This window comes from Ruditapes philippinarum, unplaced genomic scaffold (assembly GCF_026571515.1).
Source record: "Ruditapes philippinarum isolate M1 unplaced genomic scaffold, ASM2657151v2 ctg1982_1_1_1_1, whole genome shotgun sequence".
NCBI classification, from domain to species: Eukaryota; Metazoa; Mollusca; class Bivalvia; order Venerida; family Veneridae; genus Ruditapes; species Ruditapes philippinarum.
Genome location: NW_026860784.1, coordinates 27420 through 49307, shown reverse-complemented (window position 1 = coordinate 49307; position 21888 = coordinate 27420). Strand labels below are relative to the sequence as shown.

Sequence of the window (21888 nt, the reverse complement as noted above, 5' to 3'; positions counted from 1 at the left end):
TGAAAAGATTGATCTCAATTAGGTGACTAATTAGCGGTCGCTGGTCCCGTTGAGCAAAAGTCGCTTAACACATTAAGATATAGAGAGAAAATGATCGGGGGAATTTAAAGTGGTGGTTTACGACAAAAGTCGCTTAATACACGTGGTCGCATGGGCAAGTTAGACTGTACATATGTAATAATATAAGGGTTTTTCACTGGCTGCCAGTACAGACTGGAATATTTAGCTTGAGGGTAACTGTTTATGGCAGTAATGAGGCCTTAAAGAGGAGAGCCCCTTTGTGTTTATTATGATATTATCTGAAATAAGTCTATATTTACAGAATCATATTGAATTCAAAATCCATGAAAAAATTAATTATTTTGTGAAAACAGGTGGCATTATGCATACACTAGTATATTAGAGTTATTTAATTGTGTATTCAGGTGGCATTATGCGTACACTAGTATATTACAGTTATTTATTTGTGTAAACAGGTGGCATTACGTGTACACTAGTATATTACAGTTATTTATTTGTGTAAACAGGGGGCATTATGCATACACAAGTATATTACAGTTATTTATTTGTGTAAACAGGTGGCATTATGCATACACTAGTATATTACAGTTATTTATTTGTGTAAACAGGTGGCATTATGCATACACTAGTATATTACAGTTATTTATTTGTGTAAACAGGTGGCATTATGCATACACTAGTATATTACAGTTATTTATTTGTGTAAACAGGTGGCATTATGCATACACTAGTATATTACAGTTATTTATTTGTGTAAACAGGTGGCATTACGCATACACAAGTATATTGGAGGAGACAGTGAGGCGGAGAAGAAAGATGTGGTCGTGGTCATATATGAAAGAACATAGAGATATGAAGAACAAATATAGAGAAGTCTACATAAAGAAGCTAGAGAGTAAAAAAGTTTCAGGAGATCTACAGAAAAGTTTGGATGTAAGTTTTTTGTTCAAATACATTACCTCTGTAGTGCAATTGTTAAGAAACAGGTTTGTTTTGTTGAGTTACATTTAAGATCTTCAGGAAGGTCTAGATGTAGATTTTTTTGCTCTATCAAGATAGCTTCCGAACTGCTGGTGATTCTACTCTGGTGCCCGTTTATGCCTGAACTAATGCACAGAGAGGCACCTGAAGTCTTCCTCCACATGTAAAACTGGAAAGTTGCCATATGACCTTTATTTTTATTGTGTTGTTGCAATGTTAAACCAAACAAAACCAAAAAGAAAAAAGTTTTTTACTCAGTAGGATTACCATAGCTGAAATGTTATTATTGAGGAGTAGGTCACTATCCAAGGCTCAAAACTAATTTGGCTTTTGACAGAATTCTGGCCCTTTTTGAACTTATAAAATTCTACATCATGCATTTAGCCTATGAAAATTTCTTGATGACTGCAAATATAAAAACTTACATTTTGGCAAAAAGCAGATACTTGCAAACAAGAGATATCTAACCTTATAAAAACTAAGAGATATTTTACCTTTGTAAAAACTGACATAATGTTTGAATCTATGGCATTACCCTCACCATGCTCGAACAGTCTGACACGGCTCTATACAGTTGACAGCTCAAATATTGAAATCTCTTAAATCTTTGAATGGACTGGTCCAAATTCTAAGAATGGCAAATCCATTACGCATATTTTTCAATGTACGAAATTATTTTTTATTGTAGGAGTGCGAGAAGTATCTAGATGTATTCAACATCACTGTGATACGTCAGCAAGCAGAACTGGAGGCGGCCAAGCGTGGAGCTAAACGGGCTGAGGACAAGAAAAATGCGGGATGGTTTGGTGGTTGGTTTGGAGGTGGAGGGAAGAAAAAGGGTGATGGAAAATCTAAAGGAGAAGTGGAAAATATTCGTTAGTTTTTTGTATATTTTAGATGTCAGATTTTTTAATGTACTCTGTTTGTGCACTCTTATCATTATAATTTGACAGTAGTACTTTTTTGGTTAGAATCGTTGACTGCATCAATGTAAATTAACTTAAAGAGAAATCATTTGCTTGTATATTTTGGACATACACTCGTACAGACAGAAAAGCACCCTCGCTGGCATAAATTTTGCTAAACTTAGAGTAGTTGAAACCAGCTTTGGATGTTTCTTCCTTAATTTTATTATGACTATTGCCTTCTTCTTTTTAATGTCAACATTATTCTTGTCAGTGACTTATGTTAATAATAATATTAATAATAATAATAATAATAATATAAACTTAATGTTATACATGTATGTATTTTTAGAGGAACAGTTTTATGAACAGTTTAATGCAGAAGAGAAGAAGAAACTCTACGATGCCATTGGTTACCAGGAAAATGAGGCGGACCCTACTCTTCCAAAGGAGGTAAAATCAGTTATATAGGTCAAAGGTCAATAACAACCCATATAAAATTATGTAAAGCAATTATTCAGGTCAAAGGTCAATATCAACCCAAATAAAGTTACTGTAAATAGTTATACTGTTCCAAAGGAGGTAAAAACAGTTATATAGGTCATAGGTCAATATTGACCAATATAAAGTTATTGTAAATTGCTGTAAGAGCAGGAGATAAGAAATGACACCACCCCATACTTCTGTGACATCTAAGCTGAATTGATTATTCAGTATTTACCTTAATATACATGTAGGACCATGGCTTAGGAATCTTTTTAGCATTTCAAAACTGAAAATTTGAAGACGATGATCTATGTAAAATGCCTAGGTTAGTCATTAACATTGGAAGCAGAACCTAGGTTGTAATAATGTGTTAACAATATTACAGTTTGCGGAATTAAGACTGTATGAAATAGTAACTGATTGTTATTCAATGATTAAGAACTAGTCACTTTAATATACTGTGACTGGATTTTTCCAAATAATTTTGGTAAACTGTATAACGGTATGATGAAAAAACCATAGTTTTAGCAATTTTATATGACATAGTGACAGTACTTACTAAATTGGGCATCCCTGGCCGAGTGGTTTAGGTCGTGTACTTTAAACCACTTGCCCCTCACTGCTGTGGGTTCAAATCTCAACAGGGACTTTGGATTCTTTCATTTGAAGAAGCTATCCAGTTAGCTTACAGAACGTCTGTGGTTCTACTCGGGTGACTGTTTGTGCCTGAAATAATGCACAGAAAGGCTTCCTTCACCAGTTAAAGCTTGAAAGTCGCCATATGACCGCAACTTAAAACCAAACAAAACCTGAAGTGTATGAAGTTACTGATATAAAAATGTTATATTTTACAGTTTGTGGCAGTAAGACTGGTCACCAAGTTAAATAACTTATCAGTCATGCTTCATGATAATTCAAAGACGTAAGTTGTTTTGTTTTGATTTACACTTTTTAGCTGTGATAATTGCAATAAACCAGAAGTGATGACAGTATATTATTTCAAAAAACCAAGCAAGGAACCAGAATTATAAAAGTTAATTACACTTTTAAATTTTCAAGCCAGGAACAATATCTGATAACAATTTGTAATAGCAATTAAAACAAAAAGAGTCAAACATCAGGATGGTTTGTAAACTGGTTTAAACAAAGATGTACCGGTTTTAGTCTATAAGACCTAATTTTGGAGGTTTTCAAAATTTAAGTACCAAACATCAAGCAGGGAACCAGAAATGCTTATCGTTCATTGTGTATAATTATCAAGCCAGGAACCATAAGTGATTATTGTTCATTATGTTTACAGGGAACCACAGATCTTGAAGATGCAGTTAAAGAGTGTGTTTGCCTCAGTGGGCCAGAGACCAGCTGCCAATGCTGTCAAGTAAGATACATTTTTATCACATTTCAAATAATAATGGTTCTGTATATTAAACATTTTATATTAAAAAAAAAAACAACAACAAAAAACACACTCTATGTTTAGACTGTTGTTTAGACTGTTTTATGACTTGAAACCCAAGCAAAAAAACCAAACAAAAAACACTCTATGTTTAGACTGTTTTTATATTTTTATATGTAAGGTTTTATTATTGTTCTCATATTTTATGCATGTTTTTTTTTTTTTTTTTTTTTTTTTTTTTTTTATTAGATCTACCAGTAATATTTTGTTAAATAGTTGGGCATCTTTTATTACAAGGGAAAGAGAATTTTAAATGATGCAAATTTTAAAGTTGATATTAAAAATAGGTTCCATTTTTATCAAAGTTTTTCAATGACTATCAGGAGGTGAAAGATTTTAATTGAGAAATCATGCAATTTTGCTTCTGTAGTTAAAGAAACTTTTCTAAATCAAAATTTACGAATTTTGAACATTACTGTATTATTTTAACAGGGTAGATTTAAAGATGGACAAGTTTACATTACTGGGCACCCAGCAGGAAGAGTTTGTACCTAGGATGGTCACTTCTATCACTCAGACAGAGGCAACACAACAGGTCAGACTAACATTTACATATAAATTTAATATAAAATATACTGTAAATTATGATAATGTTTTATTTTTAAAAATTTTGGACTAAATGGCAACCCTAAAAATCAGTTAGCAAAACTTATAACAAAATAGCTAGGTAACAAGAAAGCCATGTCACTTAACAATTCACAAATTTCTACTTTTAATTCTGTTAGAAATATAGCATGGATGTTTGCTTAAACGTTAAAGAAATAATTGAAATATAATGCCTTGTGCAAAAATTTATAAAAATAAATTTCAGCAGATAAAGGGTTAAGGATTCAGTGTTCGGTAAGTTTTCTCAAGGTCGTAAGGAGGGAGAGGTGTTGCTTTGTTTTCATTATCTCTCATGAACAGGCCTAATCAAACTGAGAATGTTTTGTCCAATGTTGATTTGCAGACAGTGTGAGGTGTTGCACTTTTCCATTTTCCCTCATAAACAGTCCTTATCAAACCAAAGTCTGCAATTTTACATTTTAATTTTGATGTTTACATTGCTTACAAAGGATTACTTTTTTCCAGATTTTTATAAATTTTGAAAGTTTTGATAATGAAATATTATTTTTCCTACAGGCGCTATCATTGCTAGATGTGTTGTTTGAGACCAACCCACTGGATGGACAGTGTGACACTAGAGTTAGAGTGAACACCAGACCTGTGCAGATTATCTATGATGCTGTAAGTATTCTAAAAAAATGACCTTGAAACATCAAGGTCAAACTTTTAAGTTCAAAGGTCAAACAAAAGACCTGTTCAGATTATCTATGATGCTGTAAGTATTTTTACAAGATGATCTTGAAATGTCAAGGTTAAACTTATAAGTTCATAGGTCAAAGACAAACCTGTGCAGTAAACCTTTGATGTTGTACCTGTTTTCAAAGATGACCTTGAAATATCAAGGTCAAACTTGTAAGATCAAAGGTCAAAGACAGACCTGTGCAGATTGTCTATGATGCTGCAAGTATTCTTATAGATGACCTTGAAATATCAAGGTCAAACTTGTAAGATCAAAGGTCAAAGACAGTCCTGTGCAGTTGATCTTTGATGCATTTAGTATTTTTAAAAGATGACCTTGAAATATTAAGGTCAAACTTGTAAGTTCAAAGGTCAAATACAGACCTGTGCAGTCAACCTTTGATGTTGTACCTGTTTTTGAAGATGACCTTGTAATATCAAGGTCAAACTTGTAGGTCCAGGGGTCAAAGACAGACCTATGCAGTTCATATTTGATGCAGTAAGTGTTTATTAAAGATGACCTTGAAATATCAAGGTCAAACTTGTAAGTTCAGAGGTCAAAGGCAGACTTGTGCCATTAATCTTTGATGCAGTAAGTACTCTCAGTTCATCTTCAATGCAATAAGTGTTTTCAAACTTGACCTTGAAAATTAAGGTCACAATTGTAAGTTCAAAGTCAATGTTTCATTCAATATTTCTTATACAAAAATTAGCTATTTTAGGACTTTTGTATTAAATAAAAGCTATTTTCACCACCTTTGTGAATGGTAATATCCATTAGTCCAGGTGTTTTTTTTAAACAATATTATATAAGGTTTAATATTTGTAAATAGTCACATGGTTTTATCTTGAAATTAATTATGATACTAAATGTATGTGAAATTTATACAAATCAACTTTTTAACATGTTTGATTTTTGTCTTCTATAACAGATTACAGTCAATCAGATGGCAGAGTTTTTCAAACCACCAAAAGATATTCAGCTGAAACAGTGAGTTATTTGATTACTTAATGTTCAATGTAAAATTTGTGACAAAATGTTTCGTTATTATTCAGTGAGCTGGGTAATATTAATATGAAGGTTGGCCACAGTGGCTGATTGGTTTCAGTTGCTGACTCCGAACCAATTGCATCTCACTGGTGTGGTTTCTAAGTCCAACCTGGGATGCCTGTGACTTTATATGCTTTCATTTAAGTCAGTTATCCAGCTAGGTTTTCAGAGTTTTCATGCTTGACATAATGCACAGGTCTTCCTGTACAAGGAAAACATAACATATCGTAAAATAAACTTTATCACATACCAGAGCGACTCCATAAAAAATGGTATTGCACCGTCTTGCATATATATTGAGACGTGATGTCATTTTTGTTATACAATCTTAGTGTAAAGACATGCTAAATGTTAGTATTACACTATAGATGCATCAATGAAATTTTTTTTTTAATCACTTTAAACAGTCTTTATTTTGGGTATGAGATAAACAGAATATTTTATTTGTGTAGGTTTATTACTAAATTTATTGAACTGGTTGAATAAAATAATATTATGTTTGCCAGAGGCAATTTTATTCCACTCATTCAATAAATTCAGTATTGAACTTACACTCATTCAGTATCCTCTATTTAGAATTAAACATATTGTACAAGTTTATAGTCAGAGAAAAGGTTAATAATGGTATACGTAGTTATAGCAAAGCTTAAAACAAGAAAGTCCCCATAAACCCTTTACAGTATCAGTGTCACTCAATCAGTCTTCATATTAAAAAGAATCTTAAAGTTGACCACTGTATTATTTTGATTTCTTCTAATTATCCAAATTATATTGATCACCATGTTCATACAGTGTTATATTTCAGAAACCTATAATCAAAGAATTTTTCTTTATAACAATTAATGTCTTCTTATTTGTGTTCTAATAAATGTATTATAACATTATTTTGTAAAGGTTATCTCAGGCGGCTATGTCCAAGTTTGATGAGATAAAGGAACAGTCGGCAACAGGACTTCAACATGCTATAGACCTGAAGAAGTACACAGAGATAGCTGTAGATCTACAACCTTCTTATGTTATTGTGCCTCATGGTGGAAAATGGACAAAAAATAAGTAAGTAAATTTATGCTGACAAAAAATATGAATTCTAAGAAGCATGTATGTGAGGGTCTATTCTTCCTACTGTCCTTCAGCCATATTTGCGTAGAGTTCCACTCCTGAAAAATTATTTGGTTAAGCATAGACACACAGGTTAAGCAAATCTTTAGTCCAGTCATATTACTAAGTGGTTTAACTTAAGCTTTCATTTTTGGACCGATTTGTCAAATGTTTGGTCTGTAATACCTGATTTGTTATAGAATTTTTTCAGAATATTATAGGGAAAGTAGACTTCTGTATGTATACAATGTATTTAAGATTCCATTCCACAATGTATTTAAGATTCCATTCCACATATATTATCAAGTTGAAACTGTCTCTCTGAAAAACTTTAAAAAAATCAAATTTTTATGCCCCACCACTTATTGCCCCATCTGCTTTTGGGGGGTGGGGGCATATATAGATTTTCACTTGTCCAGCTGTCTGTCCATAGACTGATATAAAAGTAGATATGTGGGGCAGCCATTTAATATGGACACATTTCTAGTTTTGAGCTCAACTATTCAAAGAACAAAAAGAACTGTTGTACTCACCAAGGTGTCTGCCTCAGCGTTACACTTCCGTTCAGCTTTTGCGTGCAAGTTGATACCAAAACTTCTGAAGGGAAAGAGTTCAAACTTCACACACTTGTCCTCTGTGATTATGTAATATGATGGGCACAGGTCCTATAACTCTGAGTTCACTCTTCACAGGGTTATTCTTCTTCCCTTTCCTAACTGTCAAGCACTGATAATAGCTGAGCTAACAGAAGCTTTTGTTGTCTAAGATATGGTTTTAATATCATGCTGGCATATTATATTTTCAGAGATGTAGCTAAGTTGGTACTAGACCTGGGTAATCTGAAGATTGGTACAGAAAAGAGCCAAACAGATGATAGTGAAGGGCCAAAGAGTCCCCAGTCACTGGAAGACGTCATGTTGAAAGCTTATGATAAATTCAATATAAAACTGGATAGGGTACAGTTACTGATGGCTCATGCAGGTAAAATTGAGAGGTTTTCTTTTCTTCAGGTTGATTTGTTATAATTTCTTTTATCTTATAAATTTTAACCCTTAACCTGATGAAATTTTAGGCCATGGATTTTCTATGCTTTGAATTTTGAGCAGTCTGTTCACAATTTAAGGGATTTAAATATTAAATTATCAAAAAATGAGCAACCAACAGTTAAGAGTCTGGTTACAACTTCAGTAAAAAAAAAAGACCCCTCTTTTAAGACCACAAATAGGACTGGACCAAGGTGGTCTTAATAGTGAGGTGGTCTTAATCCCAGGGATATATTTAGTAGGGTTTCTACTGTACAATGTAAATGCAAGCTGGCCTGAGTCTTTATTCTTATGGCAAGGCGATTCCATATTTTATATAGATAAAAAAAATGTGAAATAACACAATCTTAGATGTTTTGCATTTTGTTCACATTCCATATAGATGGGAAAAAAATGCCATCTGAGAAGTTTGTAATATTTTTTATCTTTATCTGTTCAAATACATGGGAAAATCAATGCTTGTATAAATTCTATGGAAGGACTGTAGACAATAATATGGACTTTAAAGCTGTTTTCTATTATGATTTTATGAACTTTATCAAAATATGCGTGTTCTGTTACTGCTTTTAATCTGCATTTATTTTATCACTTTTATTACACAGTTCAGTTGTTTTATCTGTTTGAACATTATTTTATTGTATGTTAAAGGTGAAGACTGGCAGAAGGCGAGGTCGTTGTCGGATTCCAACTTACACATCTTGTGTCCCATCTCTATATCTATAGTGTTACAGAAATGTATGTTTGATAAAGATCCTAGAATGGCAAAGTAAGTCTCGTGATATTTATAATGGTTATTAATGTTGTTACTGCACTAAAGGGTTGATTATTCAATGATTAAAATTTGTAAAGTTACTTATTGATTTAAATCACCATATCTTAATTTCTCCAGTACTTAATAAAAAGAAATTTATTAGAAAAATGAGGAATTATAAACAAGAGGTGGTGATATACATAGAGGGTATTGAATGAGTGTAGGTTCAATACTGAATTTATTGAACAAGTTGAATAAAACTATATTATGCAAGCCTCTGGTTAAATAAATCTAGTAATGAAGCTACAGGAATATAATATCCATCACAAAATATACAAAATATATAAGTAAATATGCTACTATAAGAAAACATTGCATGATGAGTATATCAGTTTTCATAATTTCTGTTCTGAAAATAATTGTAAAATGCAAGAAAAAGAATCAAACACCGGCTGCCGGTACAGACCGGAATATCTAGCTCTGGGGATAACTGTTTAGCGGAAACTCGGCTGAACCTTGTTACGGCCGTAAACAGCCATCCTCAAGCTATATATTCCGGTCTGTACCGGCAGCCAATGTAAGATTCTAATAATATAGCCCAAGGTAAAAGGAATATTATTATACAATATATATATGCATATATTGACAGGATGAAGGTGGCAGGTATGTTACCTCTACTCAGTTTGAACATGTCAGATCACAGACTACAGGAGATTCTGTCCCTGGTACAGAGTATACCCCTGCCAGAGAGTGCCCCTGTGGAACCAGCCGACCCCTTTGCCGAGGTACGTCTGAGCAATATGAGTCTTTGTATTTTGTACTGTACTTGTATAACTGGATATCAAATGTAGGATGTCGAAAAATTTACGAATTTAAAATTCGCGACTTTACGTGTGTTGGAATATACGTGAATCACCAAATTCGGAGTAACGTAAAAACTTAATACAGGTTGGGTGATATTTACGCTAGAGGATAGACTAGTTTAGCGATTTTCATCAATTCACACTAGAGAATAGTTTAACAATTTTCATCGATTCGAAAAAGTCTCAAATATTTCCATGTTGCTAACTTAACCATTTATACAGTATTAGGTTGCTTTGGTAGGTTTGAGGTTATAATGCATTATGTATAATTAACAGTTTTGAAATTCATCAGCTTACGAGAATCAAAAGTTCAGTGAGTGCATTTAAGTAATAAGCACTAGTGTTATATGTTGAGAGAACCCTATAGTAGTATGACTGTAACTAACTGTCAATCAGATTAGAGTTGAAAACCTTTACTACTAGGCCACCACTCCTTTTCCAGTGTCTTGCTTTACCAATTCTGTTAGTTTTATTTCATATAGCTACTTATCTTATGATAAAAATTAAACTTAACCTTTTGTCAAAGCCATGGTAAAGAATTTATCAAGGTAAATCTTAGACAAGTTCTGTATTTAAAATAATATTAGGATTTAAATTTACTAAACAATTAATTTTATCTGTTTCAGTTACAATTTGTGTAAAAGCAGTATTGATATATTTTATAAATCATGACTTACATATTTGTAATTCATATGTAGGACTGGTTTGGGAATATAAATTCTATGATTTATATATCATGATCCACACATGTAAGTTATAAATTATTAACACAAGTATTATATATATCAGGGACCGGGTGTATTACCGACGGTGGATGTGAACGAGAACAGGATAGCTAAGAATATAGTGATAAGTGAGGAGGGCGACAAGAAAGCGTTACAGACCAGTGAATCAATGGAGTTTGTTAACTACACTGATATAGAGCTCCAGTTTGTTATAAATGAGGTATTGACTTAAAATAAAAAATCTAAGGATAACTTTTTGTAAGTTGACCAAGTTTCCTGCTTTTTCTAATATTTGAAATGAATTGCACCGGATGAAGGCTAGTTAAATATCAGAAAGACAAAAAAATATCTGATAAAAACATATATATATAAATATATATTCCAGACTGTATTATTGATGCACATCTCTATAACCACATATTTCGGATGATTCCTAATGTATGAACATGGGTACAATTGAACTCAGTTTAACAAAAAATGCAATGTTTTAAGATAAAAAAATGAAGTATATTGTCCACTATTGAAACTCAGTACAGACATAGTGAGAATGTAAAGTATGTCAGTAATACATCTTTCCAGGCTAATTTTATCAAGGTGAATAAATTTTATAAACCCAAGAAGAGTTAATTACCACCAATAAAATGTAAGACCAGCCTCTGGCAAGCTTCACATGGATTTATTAAATTTCAATGAATTTAATTCTGAAAACTACATAAATTTGAATTTCATATTTATTTATCATATCACAAACCCAGAAATAAAATAGAGAAAACAAGTATATTGTTGTGACCTCTACTATATAGAGAAGTGACTGCATACTTAATTTGGCTCATTTGCATATTTTATGCCCGACTGTGGCACATTCTTTTTTCTACGGAATTGGGTTTATGATAGAACAGATGAATTCTAATTTTAAAATTTATAATATTAATCTCGCAAATTTTTTGTATTCCGATAAATGAATTTGAATATAGCTCAGGTTGGAATAAAAAGACATCCAGTTACTGAGTCTGGCTGTGAATGACCTTTGAACTGAGGTCAAGGTCAAGTTATTGGTATTCATGGTAAGTTTATTTTTACTTTCAGATAAGCTTGAATATAGCACAGAGGTTGGATAATAAGGATGTCCCATTGCTGAGGCTGGCTGTGAATGACCTTGGAACTGATGTCAAGGTCAGGACCTTTGACCTTATTGCTGAAGCTTTCCTAGGTGGAATACAAGTGCAATATCTTAAAGTTAATGGTAAGATTTTTAATATTTTAAGGCTTTATTTATATACATGTATATCTGATTACTTTGATGAAATTAAGATGAAACAAGTTTAGGTTATTTATAGGAAGAAAACATAATGTGTAGGAAATTGACTTACAGTAAACAAAATCTAAAGATAACTTTTTCGTAAGTTTACCAAGTTTCCTGCTATTTCTAATATTTGAAAGAATTGCACCGGATGAAGGCTAGTTAAGTATTAGAAAGACAAAAAAATACCTGATATAAACTCGAGACAAATAGTTATAGTACAGTGTAGACTTAAACTTGCAGTTTTCAATTTGCAAAATTCTTTAAAAGTTACAGAAGCAGTAATTTAACTTTCAAGGAATAAAATGGATGTGTGGTGAAGTTTTTAGTTTTTATCAGTTTAGTAAATAAGAGATCATGAGCTGCCTAGGTTCAAACAATGTTTCCTTGAGCAAGAAACTTTACGCTAGTTGGTCAGTACTGGTTAGTTCCGGGAAAAGATTCCAGAAATTCTTGAAGCTTATAGATTCCTGCGCAGTCAAATTAAAGAATGAAACTTATGATAGTAACCGGAGAGAAATTTATATATATTATATATTTACTTAATTGGGTTTCAGTATTTCATTAAAATAACCATATTTTAATTGTGAGAGTGTATTTTTAGAAAACCAGAAAGCTTTTAAGTGTACAGGTGAGCTAAATGTTATTTGCCGTTTTGCGTCTGCTGCAGTTTGACGTTGGTTTTTGATACATTAGACACCGCTACATATTGACACCCCTACATATCTTCATGCTTTCTTTTGTGTCTTTTAGTGTCTTTGCTTTACTTTGATGTCCTTGTGGTTTATTTATGGGGATAAAAAAAACTAATATCATGATATCGTTTTAACAAAATCATTTTTCATATTTCATTGCAGTATGTGTACTTTTTTTTAATACTGTATAAGTTTACTATATGTTAAAGCACACTTTTGACATTTATCATGTGTTAACACAGCTTATATACATCTATAATGATTATGTGTCAACACAGTTACAATGATATGAATGTGTTAACGCAGTCTCTATGAAAGTCTATGTGTTAACATAGCTATCATGATAAAATGTGAACACAGTTTCAATTATAATAATGTGTTAACACTGCTTCTGTCATTGTAATAACTATGTTAACACAGTTTCTGTAATGTTAATATGTCAACACAGTTTAGTGATGTTGATGTGTTACACAGGTTCTTACAATGATAATGTGTTAACACGGCTTCTAAAATGTTCCTGTCAACACAGTTTTATTATGCTCCCCGAAAAATTTTGGGGGAGCATATAGTCGGCGCCTTGTCCGTCTGTCCGTCTGTCCGTCTGTCCGTCCGTTGTCTTGTCCGGAGCATAACTTGAAAACCCTTGGAGATAATTTGTTGAAACTTCATACAGTGGTAGAGGGCATCGAGGGGGAGTGCAGTGTCAAAGAACCATAACTCTATTTTGCCCGGTTTTTGAATTATCTCCCCTAATAGAAAAATCTTGTCCGGGGCATAACTCTAAAAGTATAAGAGATATCAACATGAAACTTTGTAGGTGAATAGATCTCAATGGGTAGATGTGCAGCGCATAAGAACAATAACTCTTTTTGTCCTAATTTTGGAGTTATTGCCCTTTGTTAATTTTAATACTTTGAACTTTGTCCGGAACATAACTTGAAAACCCTTAGAGATAATTTGTTGAAACTTCATACAGTGGTAGAGGGCATGGAGGGGGAGTGCAGTGTCAAAGAACCATAACTCTATTTTGCCCGGTTTTTGAATTATCTCCCCTAATAGAAAAATCTTGTCCGGGGCATAACTCTAAAAGTATAAGAGATATCAACATGAAACTTTGTAGGTGAATAGATCTCAATGCGTAGATGTGCAGTGCATAAGAACAATAAATCTTTTTGTCCTAATTTTTGGAGTTATTGCCCTTTGTTTATTTTAATACTTTGAACTTTGTCCGGAACATAACTTGAAAACCCTTGGAGATAATTTGTTGAAACTTCATACAGTGGTAGAGGGCATGGAGGGGGAGTGCAGTGTCAAAGAACCATAACTCTATTTTGCCCGGTTTTTGAATTATCTCCCCTTATAGAAAAATCTTGTCCGGGGCATAACTCTAAAACTATAAGAGATATCAACATGAAACTTTGTAGGTGAATAGATCTCAATGGATAGATGTGCAGTGCAAAAGAACTATAACTCTGTTAAGCCTTATTTTTTAATAATCTCCCCTTTTAGAAAATCTTGTCCAGGACATAGCTGTAAAACTATAAGAGATATCAACATGAAACTTTGTAGGTAGATAAATCTCACTGGGTAGATGTGCAGTGCACAAGAATCATAACTCTACCTTGCCTAATTCTGGAGTTATTGCCCTTTGTTTATTTTTACTTTTTGAATTGTCCAGGACATAACTCGGAAATCATAAGAGATATTATCAAGAAACTTTGTAGGTTGATAGATCACATTGATTAGAAGTGCAGTGCAAAGATCTGTAACAGCCTTGCCTAATTTTGGAATTATTGCACTTTGAACTTTTTCCACGGACATAACTCTGAAACTACAAGAGGTGTACTTTCCTGTGTCCAAAACCTATTCGGGGAGCATCACCCGGCTCAAACCGGGCTCTTGTTGATACGGGTAATAATGTGTTAACACATCTATGTTAACACAGTTTCTTACAATGATAATGCTTCAACACATCTTCTGTAATGTGTATGTGTCAACACAGTTTCAATAATATAATTGTGTTAACACAGATTCTGTTATGGATATGTTCACACAGCGCCAACATAATGTTTTCACGTATATGTATTTATGTATTTTATGTTCTTTATGTGTATAGCTGATGAACCAAGGAGCCAGTATGTTACAGGTTGGAGTCTAGTATTAAACTGTTTAATGTTTCACACTATTTCGTCTTGCCTTGTTCAAAATAGATGTCAGATATTTTTGCAATGCAGCAATTTTGCCCATTATGCCACTTTTACTGGCAGTACTATTGCTGTTTTATGCCCCTACTTAGGGTTGTGTTATAGACTTGCTTTTGTCATCCCACTGTCACACTGTCCGTTGGTAGATTGACAAAACATTGAAATGTTGGGGCATCTGTGTCTGCTACGCACACATTTCTCATTCAGATTTATTCAATTACGTACCATAGAAAATACAATTTAAGTTTTAATTTTGATTTTAACTTTAATTTTGATTTAAATTTTGAAGTCATTTCAAAAATATCTGACCAGGCTGTAAATTGCTTCAGGTTATAGGTCTGTTTATATTTGTTGCTTGTTTTATAGATAGTTTAAATAGATCTTAGATAGGAAATGTTACAATGAGGGCAAAGAAATTATAATGTATGTAAACGAAAACAATCAACAGAAAGGATAATAATCCACATAAAATAAAATAATCCACATAAAGCTATGTATCATACATGGAGAAAATACATAGTTACAGTAAAAGCCCTCAATTGAGATCACTATCGGGACTGGATCAAAGTGGTTTTAATTTGGGTGATCTTAATTGTGGATATTCTTATCATTACTTAAATAATTTATGACAATGGTCTATTTTAGTTATTTTGTATGAACAAACAATATGTATCTTAACCTGCAAATACAATATAAAAGTATGTTTTAATATTTAATCAGATTGATGAAAACATACAGGTATTATTGAAGAAATTTAAAATTAAATTCTCTTTGGTATGATTTTAATATTAATTATTAGCAATCAACCAAAAGGAAAATAATTTAAGTAAAAGATAATTTTCTGCCTGATCTACATAAAGGAAAATTGTCTACATTATTGATTATAATTTATAATAGGTAAATTATTGAAAGCCTTTTGAAGCTTCTAAAGGCTAGTAAGGTATTGAATAATCAATTGCATTTAAGATATACAAAAATTAAATAACATTTGTTAACTTGTAATTTATCATTTTAATAAAAATTGCATTTATGGATAAAAAGGTACAATATATGTATAGCAATGTGACATAATGTCTATTTATAGAATATGTAATATATATAATAACTATTTTACTAACTTGCACATTACATCTTAAAGTCAACAAAGTAGACCATCTTGCTCAATATTTGTGGTTTGTCACTTTTATTTAAAGGCACATTATGCCTCAGAAATGAAGAAATTCCTTCTGACATACATGTAGAAAGTGCAAACATGTGTTCTTAAATGTTTGAATAATGAATGGACTGAAGAACATTAAAAAGCTTATCAACTGAAAAAATAATACCCAAAAAACACAGAATGTGAAATCATGTGTGATAAAGGTAGAAAAATGTAAACAAAGTAGATTTTTAAATTCCATAAAAAATTACTATAACTGTACTTACTGCCAAAACACATCAGAGGCCAAGGATGTGTCAAGTAAATGGCCAGAGAGAAGCTTTTTAGAAACTGTAACAGGACTCCACAATAAAAAAAAAAATGTGCTAAATAAAAACATAAGCACTGTCAAGGCTTATGGGCCTTTAAAGTTTTACTATTGTTTGAAATGTTCCACATTCATAGAAATTTATTAAAAAAATGTGGTACGTGGAGGCTTTGAATTATCCGGCACAAAACAAAATATTGCAGGATGGTCTACTAATGATATAATTATGTATACATTTTCACATGCTTGTTTATAGTTTATTGCTTCACACTTATGTTATATAGCTTTTCAGTTATGTTATATACTGTAAATTCATGTCATTTCGTGGGCACAAAATTTCGTGGTTTTGTAAATAAAGATGTTTTTGTGGTTTCCTAAATTCGTGGATCGTATGTTTGTGCAGAAAAAGTAAAATGCACATAACATTATAAGAATAATTGTATCACAAACAAAATCAGATTTCCTTGGATCTTAAATTTGTGGATTGACATATCCACGGAAAAAAAAAACATGAAAATAAGTGCCTCACGAATAGTATAGCTTTTCAGTTATGTTATAATGCTTCAATTGTTTATGTTGCTTATTGAATGTTTTATTACTGTTTTCTGCATGTCTCACAGTCTCTGATGGTGTTACATCACAACTTGGTGATAAGTTGCTGCAAGGTCAGTGTAATCACTTAAACAATTTTTAACATTTCATTCAATGAAGTAAAGTCAGTATACCATTCCTTTTCATGATTGTGTTAGTTGAAGAAGGTCCAATATAACATTCCTTTCTCATGAGTGTAATCCACTTTAATAGTCCATTCATTTGTTTCTTATATGAAGTAAAGTCAGTATAACATTCCTTTTCATGAGTTCATTCCAGCTTAATATTTATGTGTTTATTACATAAAGTTAAGCCAGGTGTAACAATTTACATTCATGGGCTTTTTACATAAAGTAAGGCCTGTGTTACAGTCCATTCACACATACATGTGACAAATGAAATGGGCCAAATCTGGATTTTCAGCTGGATTTTGAGGCTCAAAACTGGATTTGTTTATCGACTCAAATTTCAATGCGTGTTTGGCACATTTGGTTCAAAGTAGTTTACCCTCAAAATCATTAAATGATTATACTTTTTATGATTTTATTGTTGATCAATATTAATTTATTTCACCAAAAAAAAAAAAAATAGATAAATAAATAAGTGTACTGTAGTCATACAGGCTATTCCTAAAACAGTCACACTTTCACATTTCATTATTTTCAGTTTGAAGAATTATATGTCTTTTCAGTCATTCAATAATTAAACACAAGCTATTTGAAAACGTGCAGAACATAAGACTATGACAGTTAAATAACGTAACATAAGATAAAGAATCGTTCTGTTAATTAAATCCACATTTTTGCCTCGATGATTGTGTAATTCCTAAACAAAACAAAAAATTACCCACTCACTAAAAATAGGTTAATTAGACATCTGAAACAGGTTTTGAATGATCCACTTTAAATGATTCTGCTCACCTTTTATCTTTATCAGTGCGGCACTAATCAAAGAAAATCAAAGGTTGAACCGAATTCATACATGTAAATTTACAGGGTAGTTTTGATGACGTAGCGTGTAATTCCTACTGCCAAATTACAAAAGAGGTCAATTGACTGACACACGACATGTGATAAGTTAAACATGTGAGAATAACTTTGGGTCTAGGAACTGTTTATTACGCCACCTCACTGTCAATTAGCGACTCAACATTTAATCCGCTATAATTTTGGATATGGACAGATAACAATCAATGCCCGGAGGCACGGTTTACATTTTAGATACAGGTGCTTTGTTTGATTTTTTTTATGTTGTTTTTTTTTTAAATATCGGGAATTCAAGCTGTAATATCGGGAATCGGGATCAGTGTTGAAATATCGGGATTTTTTTAAATCCCGCCGTGATGTCACATATATGTTCACATGTTTATTACATGAAATAAAGGCAGTGTAACATTTCATTCATGTGTTTATTACAAGAATTGAAGTCAGTGTAGCATTCTTTTCATTTGTTTATTAGATGACATAAGATAAAGTTAAGTATAAGATGAAGTGAAGTGGGTCACAAATGTTCTGTTAAATAGTTAGTGGATTAATACATGCATGAATGTGTACTAACAAAATATTTATCTGTTCATATATATTATATATGTACATGTATCAGTAATATATAAATGTATAGAAAATAACCTAAAACATTCCACTTATTTCAAGAAATAGAGTAACAAAATAAAAAAAGAACAAAAAAACCCCCCCAAAAAACCACTTCATTATATTTACTCAAAACTAACAAATTCTTATATGTTTTGCCTAATGTTGCATTTAATGTTTTATGTGTTTTCTTTATTTATATATATATATTTTTAACCAGGTTTTCCGAAGGAAAAAACTGGTTATAAGATTGAGGTTGTCGGCGGCGGGCGGGCGGGCGGATGGGCGACGGGCGGGCGTAAACAATTTCTTCTGTGCGCAACTCCTCCTACATTTCTCAACGGATTTTGACCAAACTTTCACAGAAGCTTTGTCATCAAGTGCCCTGGCGCATATTGTCGGGGTTTTGCGATTAGATAATATTTGACCTAATTATGGCCCTTTGTTTTTTTTCCTTATATAAAATATATAGTGAACAATTTCTTCTGTGCGCAACTCCTCCTACATTTCTCAACGGATTTTGACCAAACTTTCACAGAAGCTTTGTCATCAAGTGCCCTGACACATATTGCCAGGGTTTTGCAATTGGTATATATTTGACCTAATTATGGCCCTTTGTTTTTTTTCCTTATATAGAATATATAGTGAACAATTTCTTCTGTGCGCAACTCCTCCTACATTTCTCAACGGATTTTGACCAAACTTTCTCAGAAGCTTTGTCATCAAGTGCCCTGACACATATTGCCAGGGTTTTGCAATTGGTATATATTTGACCTAATTATGGCCCTTTGTTTTTTTTCCTTATATAGAATATATAGTGAACAATTTCTTCTGTGCGCAACTCCTCCTACATTTCTCAACGGATTTTGATTAAACTTTCTCAGAAGCTTTGTTATCAAGTGCCTGGCACATATTGTCGGGGTTTGTGATTGGATAATATTTGACCGAATTATGGCCCTTTGTATATTTTTTCCTTATACAGAATATATAGTGAACAATTTCTTCTGTGCGCAACTCCTCCTACATTTCTCAACGGATTTTGACCAAACTTTCTTAGAAGCTTTGTTATCAAGTGCCTGGCACATATTGTCGGGGTTTTGTGATTGGATAATATTTGACCGAATTATGGCCCTTTGTATATTTTTTCCTTATACAGAATATATAGTGAACAATTTCTACAGTGCGCAACTTCAAAAATTAAGCAAAAATAAAGTACTGTTTACCTTTCTAAAACATTTGGGGAAAAAAGGCGAATAGACAAAATAAAATTTCTCAATCATTTTTGTTTGAGGAATATTAAAAAAGCCATAATTCCTCCTAAAAATTCAATTAAAAACAAATGCCCCTTCATGACAAAGCTTCTGTGAAATATTTTGCTGAAAACCTGGTTGCATCGCATTGCGATGTTCCTTGTTTTTATTTTTTTTGCATAAAAACTAGATAGAAATTATGAAAATGGCATAAAATAAAGGTAATATGTATGTCCGCCATTGCAGTCAGGAAAATTTTCAATATTTTACATTACTTTGAAATTATCATTCTTTGTCTAAAATAGAAACCAAAGTCTAATATTTCACTCAGTCTCAAAAATGTGTGATATGATTTACATCTCACTGGTGTAAATATTTGTATTTAGTCAAAATGCTTACATTAAATACGATATTTTGCAATAAAACATACATTTTTCCTTTGAATTTTTAGATAGCTATATATTTGTTGTTTCTTGATTGTAAATTATTTGTACATATTTGGATTGAATTGATCTCAGAATACCTAGATTGAAAGAAATTGTCAGTATATTTTAGTGGGTGAGACGTGTATGAATTCATCACCAAACCTGCTATTCTAGCAGGGGAATATTTTGTCCTCAAACATCAAAATTTTTATTCTGTTTACATGCAGTGTACATGTATAGTAAATCTCAGAGATACTCTGTGTCTATTATCTTTCAGTAAGGTTATGAAAAAAATATATATAAAAAAATTTCATATACTTTTTAATGCATATTGTATAAAGTCAGTATGTCAGTTACATCCCTTGTTTTTCTTCATACAAGAAGATAAAGAAATTTTGATCGAGAGCTTAAGTTATCATAATGGTTCATAAAGATTGAATAGTCATGTCAATGCAATAGGACAATCAAATTTAAAATTGAAAAAGATGATACTAAGGCATGGTTCCAAGTTTTAATGAGAAATATATGTGTATATACTAAGGCATGGTTCCAAGTTTTAATTTGAAATATTTGTATATTATGGTACCTGATTCTTACAGATACAGACCGAGGTCCAGCCATCAATCTTGTCAACACACCAAGACCTCAAGGAAGCAAGTCTAATCTTCTAGCTGTACATTTCCTGAAGGTATGTCAGATATTATTGTAACTTTTAAGTTTGCTGATGAAAATGTAGTCAATTTCAATGTATGAAATACATGTTCATACATTGGGATAAAATAACCGTTTTTCACACTTTTTAGCTCGACTATTCGCAGAATAATCAAGCTAATGCAGTCACCCATTTGTCGGCTTCGGTGTCAGCGTTGGCGTCCCTGTGGTTAAGTTTTTGCGTGTAAGCTGGTATCTCCATAACAACTGAAGGGAATTGATTGAAACTTCACACACTTGTTCTCTGTGATTATCTAATATGATTGGCACAAGTCCCATAACTCTGATTTCATTTTTTGCATAATAATGCCCCTTTTTCGACTTGGAAATTCTTGGTTAAGTTTTTGCATGTAAGCTGGTATCTCTGTAACTACTGAAGGGATTGGATTAAAACTTCACAAACTTGTTCTCTGTGATTATCTAAGATGATTGGCACAAGTCCCATAACTCTGATTTGCTTTTTTACATAATTATGCCCCTTTTTAAACTTAAAAATTCTTGGATGAGCTTTTGCATGTAAGCTGGTATCTCCATAACTACTGAAGGGAATGGATTGAAACTTCACACTCTTGTTGTCTGTGATTGTCTTAGATGATTGGCACAAGTCCCATAATTATGATTTGCTTTTTTACATAATTATGCCCCTTTTTCAACTTAGAAATTCTTGGTGTAAGCTGGTATCTCCATAACTACTGAAGGGAATGGATTGAAACTTCACACACTTGTTTTCTGTGATTATCTAAGATAAATGGCACAAGTCCCATAACTCTGATTTGCTTTTTTGCATATATGCCTCTTTTTTGAGTTAGAAATTCTTGGTTAAGTTTTTGCGTGTGAGCTGGTATCTCCATAACTACTGAAGGGAATGGATTGAAACTTCACACTCTTGTTGTCTGTGATTATTTTAGATGATTGGCACAAGTTCCATAACTCTGATTTACTTTTTTGCATAATTATGTCCCTTTTTCGACTTAAAAATTCTAGGTAAATTTT

General features: G+C 32.3%; 1 protein-coding gene across 1 annotated transcript in view; it reads left to right on the top strand.

Moving 5' to 3' along the window:
- LOC132713379 (intermembrane lipid transfer protein VPS13A-like) overlaps positions 1–21888 on the top strand; it is a 67322-nt gene that overhangs the window by 27591 nt on the left and 17843 nt on the right. Inside the window, exons 12-29 of the mRNA XM_060695948.1 lie at positions 783–954; positions 1691–1877; positions 2260–2360; positions 3248–3315; positions 3694–3771; positions 4282–4384; positions 4972–5076; positions 6066–6124; positions 7079–7237; positions 8088–8263; positions 8974–9091; positions 9726–9861; positions 10729–10884; positions 11751–11907; positions 12569–12595; positions 14776–14805; positions 16950–16994; positions 20784–20872. Coding sequence (XP_060551931.1) covers positions 783–954; positions 1691–1877; positions 2260–2360; positions 3248–3315; positions 3694–3771; positions 4282–4384; positions 4972–5076; positions 6066–6124; positions 7079–7237; positions 8088–8263; positions 8974–9091; positions 9726–9861; positions 10729–10884; positions 11751–11907; positions 12569–12595; positions 14776–14805; positions 16950–16994; positions 20784–20872 — 1966 coding nt within the window. The remainder of the gene's footprint in view (positions 1–782; positions 955–1690; positions 1878–2259; positions 2361–3247; positions 3316–3693; positions 3772–4281; positions 4385–4971; positions 5077–6065; positions 6125–7078; positions 7238–8087; positions 8264–8973; positions 9092–9725; positions 9862–10728; positions 10885–11750; positions 11908–12568; positions 12596–14775; positions 14806–16949; positions 16995–20783; positions 20873–21888) is intronic.